We start from the raw sequence: 12,048 nt of genomic DNA, 5'->3' as shown, positions 1-12,048 counted from the left end.
CAAAGGTAAGAGCCTATGGAATCCAAGGAAATTTGGCTAATTAGATCCACAATTGGTTAAGTGGCAAAAAGCAGAGGGTGATGGTTGAGGGATGTTTTTCTGACTGGAAGTCTGTGTCCAGTGGGATCCGTGGTGAGGCCCTTGCTTTTGCAGTTTATATAAATGATTTAGACTTGAATGTAGGAGGGTGCATCAGTAAGTTTGGAGATGATACAAAAATTTGTAGGGTGGTAAATAACAAAGATAGTCTTAGATTACAGGAAGATATAGACAGGGTGGTCAGAGGGGTTGAACAGTGACAAATGGAATTCAATCCAGATAAATGTGAGGTGATGCACTTGGGCAGGCCAAACAAGGCAATAGAATACGTAATTAATGGTAGGACCCTGGGAAGCACTGAGGATCAGAGAGACCTCGATTTGCATGCACACCAGTCCCCTAAGGTATCAGGGCAGTTGGAAAAAGTGGCTATGAAGACATATGGTAGCCAAGGCATAGAGTAGAGAGGTTATGCTGAAACTTGGTTAGGCCTCAGCTACAGTATTGTGTGCAGTTCCGGAACCCACATTACAGGAGGGATGTGATAGCACTGGAGAGGGAGAATTACCAGGATGTTGCCAGGGCTGGAGAGTTTCACTTATGAAGAGAGATTGGACAGACTGGGGTTGTTTTCCTTAGAGCAGAGGAGATTGAGAGGAAGCGTGATTGAGATGTATAAAATAATAAAGGGCATACATAGGGGGGACAGGAAGAAACTTTTCCCCTTAATGGAAAATGGAATTAGAATAGTTAGGTGGGGTTTCTTTCTGAAGAAGGGTCTAGGCCGAAACGTCAGCTTTCCTGCTCCTCTGATGCTGCTTGGCCTGCTGTGTTTATCCAGCTCGACACCTTGTTGTCTTAGAATAGTTAGGTGGTTGTTTTTGACCAGTGTGGACATAATGGGCTGAAGGACCTCTTTCGGTGCTGTAAATCTCTACGACTTTAATGGATTAAATCTCTACGACTTTAATGGATTAAAGAATTTGTACAGTGTCCTTTGTATCCTAAGGACGATCTATATGCCTCAGACCTAACGATTTTAGTTGAAGCATAATCATTGTTATTATATCATCAAATGCTGTTGCTAAATTGCATAGAGAGCAATTGAATGAATAACAAAGATTTGCTTTGATAATGTATTAATGCTGGTCATGAGTGCGCCATTCAGCCCTTTGAACCTGCTTCTGCCATTTGATAATCGATCTACTTCAGTTTCACCTTCCTGTATTATCCCCATGTCCTTTTATTTTCTTAGAATCCAAATCATCTGAAGAGAAACTCAAGAGTATAATAGCTAACAATCCCCAGGTCCCGATGGCTGACATCCTAGGATTGTAAAAAAGATAAAACACATCTACAATATTCTAAAACATCTAATACTAAGATTTGAAGGTGTCATTTTGCAATTACCTTTCAGAATGTTTTTGATTCCTTAGCAGGCCTCCCTAGTGGTCACAAATTCTCTGTGGAGGAAGGACCTCTTTTAGGGTTTCAATAAGACACACTAGCTCACTCAATGAGGAAACGGGGAGGAAGTACAATTTTCCTGTGATCATCAGTGGGAAGCCTGACTTTGGTTTTACACACAGGCCTTCCCAATACACCAAGTGCTGCATGAGAATGTTGCTGGGTTGTGAAGACAGAGAAAAAATGTTTTCCAGCGAAAGCTAAGTTGTTTCATGACTCAATTTGTTCCTCCATTGTGTGATGAAAATCTGGCTTAAACACTTTATGCAACATAAAATATTTATCATAAAAAAGCATACAGTTGCTGCACCCATGTTTATTATAATAATTTTCCTTTTTGTCACATTTGCCCTTGAAAATATTGACTCATTTGACTTAATTCAATAATTGTTACACAATGATTTGGATCAGAATTCTTAAAGGTGATATCTTATGCTTTTCAAATAGTGATCCATTTAGGATTCGAAACAAAAACAATGAAGTGTGGCTCTATATTTAGCATTTTTTTAAATCTCATGATATATAAAACAGGGTTCTGAAAACAATCAAGATCAAATTGAATGAGAAAATTAAGACAAACAAGGGAGCTCTAAGAATGGAAACCAAAAGAACTGCGGATGCTGTAAATCAGGAACAAAAACAAAGTTGCTGGAAAAGCTCAGCAGGTCTGGCAGCATCTGTGAAGGAGAAAACAGAGTTAACGTTTCGGGTCCTGTGACCCTTTCTCAGAACTCCAAAAAACAATGGGCTGACTTTTCCATATTTCGCCTGTGTCACTTTTAAGGTATTTCATGGGGTGATTCCCCTCATGAGCCCTGACAACTTTTCTTACACAGTCTTCCATTGCTTTCCTCATTAAGTATGTGGCTTACTTCCATGGCACCACACTTGTTTAATCTTGCATTCAGCAGCAGATGAACATAAGAACAAGAGTAGGCCAATCAGCCTGTTCCACTGTTCAATGAGATCATGGCTGATCTTTGGCCTAACTCCATATACCTGCCTTTGGCCCAATACCCTTAATAATTTTGCTAGACAAAATTTATCTATCTCAGATTAAAAATTAACAACTGATCCAGCATTCACTGACATTTGTCGAAGAGAGTTCTGAACCTTTGCTGTGCAGGGGTGCTTGCTAACATCTTTCCTGAATGATCTGGCCCTAATTCTCAGACTAACTCTAGAGGAAATGCTCCTTTGGTTCTGGGACCTGAGAGCAGCCACATCACACATATTTAAACCCCAGGTGCACGCCATGGCAAACATTGGCAGCCAGTTCTGAAGTAGCCATTTGGGTCAGTGTAATGTCCACAGTCTGGAGGAATGTACAGCAATGTCACAAGAAGGTTACCGACCTTATGTGCTCTGCAGAGGTAAGTGTCACCATCTTCTCCCTGCTACCTTCCATTGCCCAGTGCCATACATCAACATGCCTTCCTCCTTGACTGTTCATTGCTGGCAAAAGTAACAAGCTGCCTGGCTTTCTGTCTGCTCTAAAAGGAATGCCAAGACACAGTACTGTCTTGTCCAAGTAAGTGCAAAGTGAGTGAGCACTAAGAAACAAGCTAAGAATTCTGAGATGTACCCTGTTCATGCGATGGGTCCCTGATGCTATGCACAAAGTAACCCAGCAGTAGAATTGTAATGAAAGGTGTGGGTGAGCTCCAAACCACAGTACTGAAGTGCTGAGCTGTGTCGTGAGTTAGTCCGAGATGTGCCATGATGGTGCAGTGATGGCGGTACTTTGCCGAGCCAACATCTCTAAATGGAGGCAGTGACTGCCCTGCAGCGAACACTAAGATGTTGGGGAATGCTGACCGTGTTGGATGAATGGAGAAGATGGTGACGAGCTGCAGCAGCAAGATGCCAGCTCTGACATTAAGGTTGGGAATTAGCACCACCTCATTTCACTCCACTGCCTGGGAAGATAGCAACTGGCATATAAATGAGTTAAGATTAGGTAATAATGAGATGTTAACATGTGCAAATTGGTTCCTCAGTACTCTCCAGCGAGATTCTCATTAGCCATTTGAAGCATTAATGGAAAATCGGACATTTTTCTCCAAGTTGGGAATCATTTTTTCATTTTCACTGTTTTTCCCCAACCTTTTTCTTGGTTCTTGCATCTCAATTCAACAGAAGAATAGGGGTTTCCTGTTTATTTGTGTATCTGTTTAACCTGTCAAAGCAGCTCTTTGATGGTTTGGCATTGTCAGCTCATTTCTCAGTTGCAGGTTAAACTAATTTCATCCCTTTAGATCCAAGGGGTTCAGGTCCTTAGGACAGGCCTCAACACATATTCTGGTTTAGTCCCTGACAGAGCTAGTTTGATTCACAACTTGGAAGTACCCCACACCTTCACTGGCATATTTCATTCAGCTGAATATTCACTGGTTCACTTGCAAGAGGTGGCTAGTTTCCAGAAGCATGTCATTCGGGACAGCTTTTAACAATGCCTTCCAAAGATTTATCAGAAAATCGAGAAGCTATCCAAATTGCTTCCTCTCTCCTGCAACAAAGGCTGCTGCTGCTATTCAATAGGATTGTTACACAGAAGATGATGACACACTTTAATTGACCTCAGTCTTTTAAAGGTTTTGCCAGAATTTCTCTTTTGTCCCTCCCAGCAGCATTAAACCTAAGGAAAGGGGTATTGGGAAGAGTAGCATATTGGTAACATTATTGGATTAATGTTCCACAGACACCAGGGCACCTGAGGGAATTTAAACAAAGGGAATAAACCTGAAAGACAATGATACTCTTTTTAGTAATGATCATGGAACTACTGAATGGTCACTTAATAAAAATACCAGTTTAGTTCGTGGCCTTTAGGGGAAGAAATTTGCTGTTCTTCTCCAGTCTGGCCTATATGTGATTCCAGATCTACAGCTAGGTAGTTGACTCATCATTGCCCTCTGTAACAGAACATAGAACAGTACAGCACAGTACAGGCCCTTCGGCCCATGGTGTTGTACTTTAAAAGTCTCTAAAGTATCTGACTCGACTACCACTGCCGGCAGCACATTCCACACGCCCACCACTCTCTGTCTAAAGTACCTACCTCTGACATCTCCCCTATACCTTCCTCCAATAACCTTAAAATTATGCCCTCTTGTAATAATCATTTCTGCCCTGGGGAAAAGTCTCTGACTATCCACTCTATCTATGCCTCTCATCGTCTTGGACACCTCTATCAAGTCACCTCTCATCCTTCTTCGCTCCAATGAAAAAAGCCCTAGCTCCCTCAACCTTTCCTCATAAGACCTGCCCTCCAGTCCAGGTAGCATCCTGGTAAATCTCCTCTGCACTCTCTATAAAGCTTCGATATCTTTCCTGTAATGAGGTGACCAGAACTGAACACAACATTCCAAGTGTGGTCTAACCAGAGTTTTATAGAGCTGCAGCATAACCTCACGGCTCTTAAACTCAATTCCCCTGCCAATGAAAGCCACCACACCATACACCTTCTTTACAACCCTATCAACTTAGGTCGTAACTTTGAGGGATCTCAACGAGCCCCCACCTGGGTGGCACAGTGGCTCAGTGGTTAGCACTGCTGCCTCACAGTACCAGGGAACCAGGTTCGATTCCAGCCTCAGATAACTGTGTGGAGTTTGCACGTTCTTCCTGTGTCTGCATGGGTTTCCTCCGGGTGCTCTGGTTTCCTCCTATAGTCCAAAGATGTGCAGGCTAGGTGGATTGGCCCATGGGAAATACAGGGATAGGGTGGGGAGTGGGTCAGGTTGGGATGCTCTTTAGAGGGTTGGTGCGGACTCGAGTGGCCTGCTTCCACACTGTAGAGATTCCATATCTATGGACGTGGACCCCAAGATCCCTCTGTTCCTCCACACTGCTGAGAATCTTGCCATTAACCCTGTATTCTACATTCAAATTCGACCTTCCAAAAGGAACCACTTCACACTTTTCTGGGTTGAATTCCATCTGCCATTTCTTTGCCCAGCTCTGCATCCTGTCAATGTCCCGTTGCAACCTACAACAGCCCTCCACACTGTCCACAAGTCCACCAACCTTCGTGTCATTGGCAAACTTACTAACCCACCCTTCCACTTACTTATCCAAGTCATTTATAAAGATCACAAAGAGCAAAGGTCCCAGAACAGATCCCTGTGGAACATCACTGGTCACCAAGCTCCAGTAGCTGAATACTTTCCATCTACTACCACCCTCTGTCTTCAATTGGACAGCCAGCTTTATATCCAAACAGCCAACTTTCCCTGAATCCCATGCCTCCTTACTTTCTGAATGAGCCTATCATAGGGAACCTTATCAAATGCCTTGCTAAAATCCATTTACACCACATCCACTGCTCTACCTTCATCAATGTGTTTTGTCACATCCTCAAAGAATTCAATAAGGATTGTGAGGCATGACCTGCCCCTCTCAAAGCCATGCTGACTATTTCTAATCAAATTGTGCTTTTCCAAATAATCATAAATACTATCTCTCAGAATCCTCTCCAAAAAATTTGCTCACCACAGAAGTAAGACTGACTGGTCTGTAATTTCCAGGATTATCCCTAACTCCTTTCTTGAACAAGGGAATGATATTTGCCACCCTCCAATCTTCTGGCACTACTCCAGTGGACAGTGAGGATGCAAAGATCATTGCCAAAGGGGCAATCTCTTCCCTCGCTTCCCGTAACAACCTTGGATATATCCTGCCTGGCCCAGGGGACTTATCTATCCTCATGTTTTTCAAGATTTCTAGCGCATCCTCCTTCCTAACAACAAACTGTTGGAGCGTATCAGCCTGTTTCATGCTGTCCTCACAAATGTCAAAGTCCCTCTCACTGGTGAACACTGAAGTAAAGTATTCATTAAGGACCTTGCCTACCTCCTCTGACTCTGCACACAAGTTCCCTCCACTATCCCTGATTGGCCCTACCCTCACTCTGGCCATCCTCTTGTTCCTCATATAAGTATAGAAAGCCTTGGGGTTTTCCTTGATCCTACCCACCAAGGTTTTCTCATATCCCCTTCTAGCTCTCCTAAGTCTATTCTTCAGTTCCTTCCTGGCTACCTTGTAGACCTCTGGAGCTCTGTCTGATATTTGCTTCCTCAACCTTAAGTAAGCTTCCTTCTTCCTCTTGATTAGATGTTCCACATGTCTTGTCATCCAAGGTTCCTTCACTTTACCATCCCTTCCTTGCCTCAGTGGGACAAACCTATCCATTACCTGTAGCAACTGTTCCCTAAACAACCTCCACATTTCTACCATGCATTTCCCTGAGAACATCTGTCCTCAATTTATGCTCCACAGTTCTTGCCTAATAGCATTGTAATTGCCCCTCCCCCAATTAAATACTTTCCCATACTGTCTGCTCCTATCCTTCTCCATGACTATAGTAAAAGTCAGGGAGTTGTGATCACTATCACCAAAATGCTCTCCCACTGAGAGATCTGACACCTGACCTGGTTCGTTGCCAAGCACCAAATCCAATATGGCCTCCCCTCTGGTCGGCCTCTCAACATATTGAGTCAGAAATCCTTCCTGGACACACCTGACAAAATCTGCAAACTATTTGCATTTCGGAGGTTCCAGTCTATATTAGGGAAGTTGAAGTCACCCGTGACAACAACCCTATTACTTCTGCACCTTTCCAAAATCTGTCTCCCAATCTGTTCCTCTGTCTCTGTTGCTATTGGGCGTTCTATCGAAAACTCCCAATAAAGTGACTGCTTCTTTCCTGTTTCTGACTTCCACCCATACTGACTCAGTGGAGAAATCCTCCTCCACGACCTCCCTTTCTGCAGCTGTGATACCATCCCTGATGAGCAATGCCACTCCCCCACCTCTTTTACCTCCCTCCCTATTTCTTTTGAAACATCTATAAGCCGGAACATCCAACAACCATTCCTGCCCCTGTGTTATCCAAGTCTCCGTAATGGCCACAACATCGTAGTTCCAACTACTGATCCATGCTGTAAGTTTGAGTCTAATGGTGTAGTGAGCCACTTTTTGGTTCTAACCACCCGCTACACCACATGTACTGCACTGATTTAAGAAGGTGGTTCCCTTCAAGAAGACAATTGATGAAGTGTAATAATTGCTGGGCTTCTCTGCAGTGCTCACTTCACAAGAACAATTTTTAAAAAAAAAATGTAATTGAAAGCTGCCCTCTGCATCGAATGATTCTTCCAGGGTGAAATTGCCAGGAGCCAGTTGCGAAGTCTTGTGGAACAGGTGATATTTCCACTTGCTGCTCACTGGCCAATTAGCCCATGCAGAATTTAGCCCATGATGTCAAGAGCATTCTTTACATTGTGGTTTAAAACAGATATAGCGGAAGAAAATTATATCATTGAGGAATTGTTTGTTTACATTTCACATACTGAGGCACTGAGGTAAATTTTATTTTGTTTTTTCAATAGGTCTCAATAATGGTGAAGTTGCACTTATGGTGATCCTCAATATTGTAGCAATTGCCACATATGCTACCTTCTTTGAGCTTTGGAACTATTTACACAATAATATTATAAATGACTCAATCAGGGAGAAGACTCTGTTGGTCCTTGGTATATTCCCTGTAAGTAGCAAGTTCTGATGAATTATTATACTGGTGTATTACGCAGGTACTGATATTTGTATTAATATTTGCATGTTATGTTTCAGCTGGTTTTAATGGTGATAAAGTTTCGGTATATTGTAAATAGGCACTATACACAGAGAATAATCTCCCTACGATCTTTGGTTCTTTAGTTTTAAAATTAGGATTCACACAGTTCACCGTGTAAAATAAGGTATGAATTACCTTCTTCTCCTGCAATTTTATTCAAAGTTTTTGCTGCCATTCCTGATGTTTAGGACAAAATTCTAACTTTTACAGTTGGATAGGGCAATTCACTGTTAAAACAATTCACATAGTTTGCAACAATCTCTAATTTTCACCATGTTGGTTTTGATTGTTGATAGGGTTCCAATTTCTGTAGCAAGGGTGGCATATGGGCTTCCTGGTAGACAGGGTGCATTGGGGTACCTGGTTGGGCTCAGTTCCAATAGTTTTAACAACTTGCCCAAGTGATAGCTCTTTGTGTATGAACACTGAATGTTTCTTTAGTTTGATAATTCTTTTGAAAATAGGGACATTAAATGGATTCTATCTCACAATCTAATTAACTCCACAACAGTGAAGAGTTTAAATCATTTCTTTTCTGAGACAGAGAAGTTCATTGTCATTGAAATAATTATTACCACAATGTCAAAAATCTTGCTTATATCCAACCCTAATCTTCTGCCTTGAGTTTACTGGACAATCAGTGTATAAATCCAACAAGTTCTTGAAAACAATGTGTAAAATGCTATTTGTGCCAGCTGAAGGATGGAATATATAAATCAATCGGCAAATTCTGGAGATTCAAATCTCATGAATATCTTTTAATCCTTGAATTTGCTGGCCAATAATGACATATGCTTTAATATTCCACTATTTTTCTAGCAACATTTGACACAGTATGGTACCAGTTAAAATTCACAAATATAGTTTCCAGCAGAATTCAGTAGATAATTATCATGATGTGGAGGTGCCAGATTTGGACTGGGGTGGACAAGGTCAGAAGTCATATGACACTGGGTTATAGTCCAACAGATTTATTTGAAATCACAAGCTTTTGGAGCACTGCTCCTTTGTCAGGTGTCTAGATAATTATCAGGCATGTTGGGAGACCAGAAACATTGAAACCTGTCTTTCTCACAGAAATTAGCTTCCTAAATAAGGATCATACATAGTTTTAAAAAAATTCTATAGCTGTTGTAATCTGTTTTAGTACTTAAGGCACTTGTACAAACTTGTCCTTTGTACATCTCTCAATGTAAAAATGACTAATCAAATGAAAATGGCATTGAGTTCAGATTGGTGTGTTCATTACAGCCAGATGGTCTTTAAAACTATCTAACTTAAAACATTCCACATGTATTAAATAGTTTAGTAACTGTAAATGGTATGTCTTCAGCAAAAGATTATGTTCTTTTTGTCTTAGGTAACTACTATTGCCTACGAACTGGGGATGTTTGTTCCCCGAGCTGGAACTTTCGTTGACTTTGTGGCAGCAGTGTGAGTAACATTGAAGACTTTTGGCATAAGGATGATGAATTCATTTTAGTACCTGATATGAATTTTCTCCATTTTATAGTTATTCGTGCATAGCTTTGTTTGGTTTCTTCCATCTTGCAATAAATTATCTTGGTGGAGTAACTGAAGCCATTGATAAGCTACAGTATGTGGACGCTGCTCTGAATGTTGGACCTTGTTGCTGTTGCTGCGTGTGTCTTCCAAAAGTCCGAATGAACAGGTAAATATGTTTTATTGTGGTTGTTTAACTTTTCATGTATTAAGTGCCTAAAATAAATGTTAATACCTATTTTCTGGAATGGATTGAATATGTATTTAAATGAGTAAATTTTACATTGAATTTTAAAATTAACTTTAATGTTAATTTTCCCTCCAACAATTTTCTTTTGAGAGGGCTAGCAATTTAGCTGAACACTCTGCAGTGAAGTTCCGTGTTGGGAGAATACCCTAGTAAAAGCTACTTTTTTATGAGCTGTACAGAGCAATTTATTGTTGATGCTTTTGGTAGCACTAGCCACCAGAAACTAAAACAGCGTAAACATATAATAACACATATTTTATCCGTTGCATCATGTATTTATCATGAAGAATAATGGATGATAAAAATAGTTTAAAGGTTCTGATCCTACCATACGCGACTCGTAATCTTTTTGACTTTTTTTGTTGCGTAAATGTAGAATCATTACCATACAGTTTTATTGACATTTCTTTTTTTTCTGTTTTCCGTATATCATTTTTCTGTTGGAGAAATTGACTTAAGTTTGGACATGGTTCAAAGTTACAGCCTAGTTTGAATTAAAATTAGACATTTTCAATGATAATGAGTTATGTTTCTTTATGCATTTCTTAAGTTACTTTAAAGAGTTTAACACCTTTGTTAAAATGTGAAAAGCGAGATTATTGTGATGTAGTAAGAAAAGTGAAAGCTAATTTGACTGCAGCAAGTTCCTACTATTAGCAATAAGACAAGATCCAGATTTATTTGTGTTACTGCTCTGGGTCTGAGGGACAAATATTGACCAAGATGAAAACGCTTTTCAAATTAATATCATGAGATCATTCACACCTACTTGGAAGTCCGCAGTTTCATGTCTCAGCTGAAAGCTGGAGGACTGGCTTTTTGAAGCCTGATGGGGTGGGACCATGTGAGTTTACATTACCTGCCATAAGCCCCATGTCCTAGTTTGGCAGCATGGTTCTGCCCTGAGCTGATTTTGAAAATGTCAGGTAGGTTGGGAAGGCTGCCTGCCCGACAGCAATTGCCATTAAAGGTAAGGTCCCACTCTCATACCAGCTGGAATTTTCCAGTCAAGTCCCTTGAAACATCGCCAATGTGAGGAGGCTACCACCTGGTGGCAGCCTATGGGATAGCATCCAGTGATTTCTGAACTGCTTCCCGCAGCTGCCTCATGACTGTGGCCTCAAGGCTTATACTTTAGAAATAGTTCAGGGAGTTCCCCAAGCACTCCTCTCTCTCTCTAACTTTCTTTTTTTCCTCTCTCATCTCCAGCTCAACCTGTAGGACTACCAATGTGAAATTTCTGGAGGACCTCGTATTGGTCTTTCAGCCTCTGCAGGCTGTCTGTTATCCTTAATTTATTTTTAATCAATCTGTTTCTATGACACACCTCCATGGTCGTCAGATGAGCCTTGAACCCAGACCTTCTGGTCCAAAGGCAGGGACATCACCACTGCATTATATTTTGGCAGTGGTAGCCATCCATAACTGGATGGGAAACAGCCTTCTGGTTCCCAATTGGCCTGGCACTGAAGAATCATTTCAGGAGTCTAACTCTAGTGGGTTTCTAGACCTGATGTTCTCCCCTATCAAGTTTACATAAGATTGGATTCTGGGAGTGATAGGCTACCAAAAGAGGGTTGAGGTTCTAAGTGATTTTAAAGCAGTCCATTAAGTAGTTTCTTAAGAATCAAAGTTTTAAAAATAATGCATAATCCAAGTAGACAGGATGCAACCCATGACAAGCAAGGGTGGTTTACTGTCTTGGATGACAGATGAAGCCAATTTCTGCCACTGGGGGTAGGAGACATTTCTGTTCTGTTTTTAGCGTTCCCCTCTTCCATTCTGTGCCTTTCAAGCTGCGGTTCTGGGAAGCATCCATTGGGCAGCAAGGTGGTTCAGTGGTTAGCACTGCTGCCTCACAGTGCTAGGGACCTGGGTTCAATTCTACCCTCAGGCAACTGTATGTGTGGAGTTTGCACATTCTCCCTATTTCTGCTGGTTTCCTCACACAGTCCAAAGGTGTGCAAGTTAGGTGGATTGGCCATGCTAAATTGTCCATAGTGTTCGGGGATGTGCAGGCTAAGTGGGTTAACAATGGGAAATGTAGGGTTATCGGGTATGGGTCTGGGTGGATGCTCTTCAGAGGGTTGGTGTGGACCCATTGGGCTGAATGGCCTGTTTCCACATTGTAGGGATTCTATGATCCTCTCTC

At 41.5% G+C, this 12,048-nt stretch overlaps 1 protein-coding gene across 1 annotated transcript in view; it reads left to right on the top strand.

The window, feature by feature from the left end:
* Window positions 1-12,048, top strand: part of LOC109916305 (organic solute transporter subunit alpha-like) — a 31,824-nt gene that overhangs the window by 2,299 nt on the left and 17,477 nt on the right. Inside the window, exons 2-4 of the mRNA XM_020516023.2 lie at window positions 7,899-8,053; window positions 9,504-9,577; window positions 9,657-9,815. Coding sequence (XP_020371612.1) covers window positions 7,899-8,053; window positions 9,504-9,577; window positions 9,657-9,815 — 388 coding nt within the window. The remainder of the gene's footprint in view (window positions 1-7,898; window positions 8,054-9,503; window positions 9,578-9,656; window positions 9,816-12,048) is intronic.

The sequence above is a fragment of the Rhincodon typus genome, chromosome 8 (genome assembly GCF_021869965.1).
Source record: "Rhincodon typus isolate 14 chromosome 8, sRhiTyp1.1, whole genome shotgun sequence".
NCBI lineage: Eukaryota > Metazoa > Chordata > Chondrichthyes > Orectolobiformes > Rhincodontidae > Rhincodon > Rhincodon typus.
This window is presented reverse-complemented; position numbering and strand designations above follow the sequence as displayed.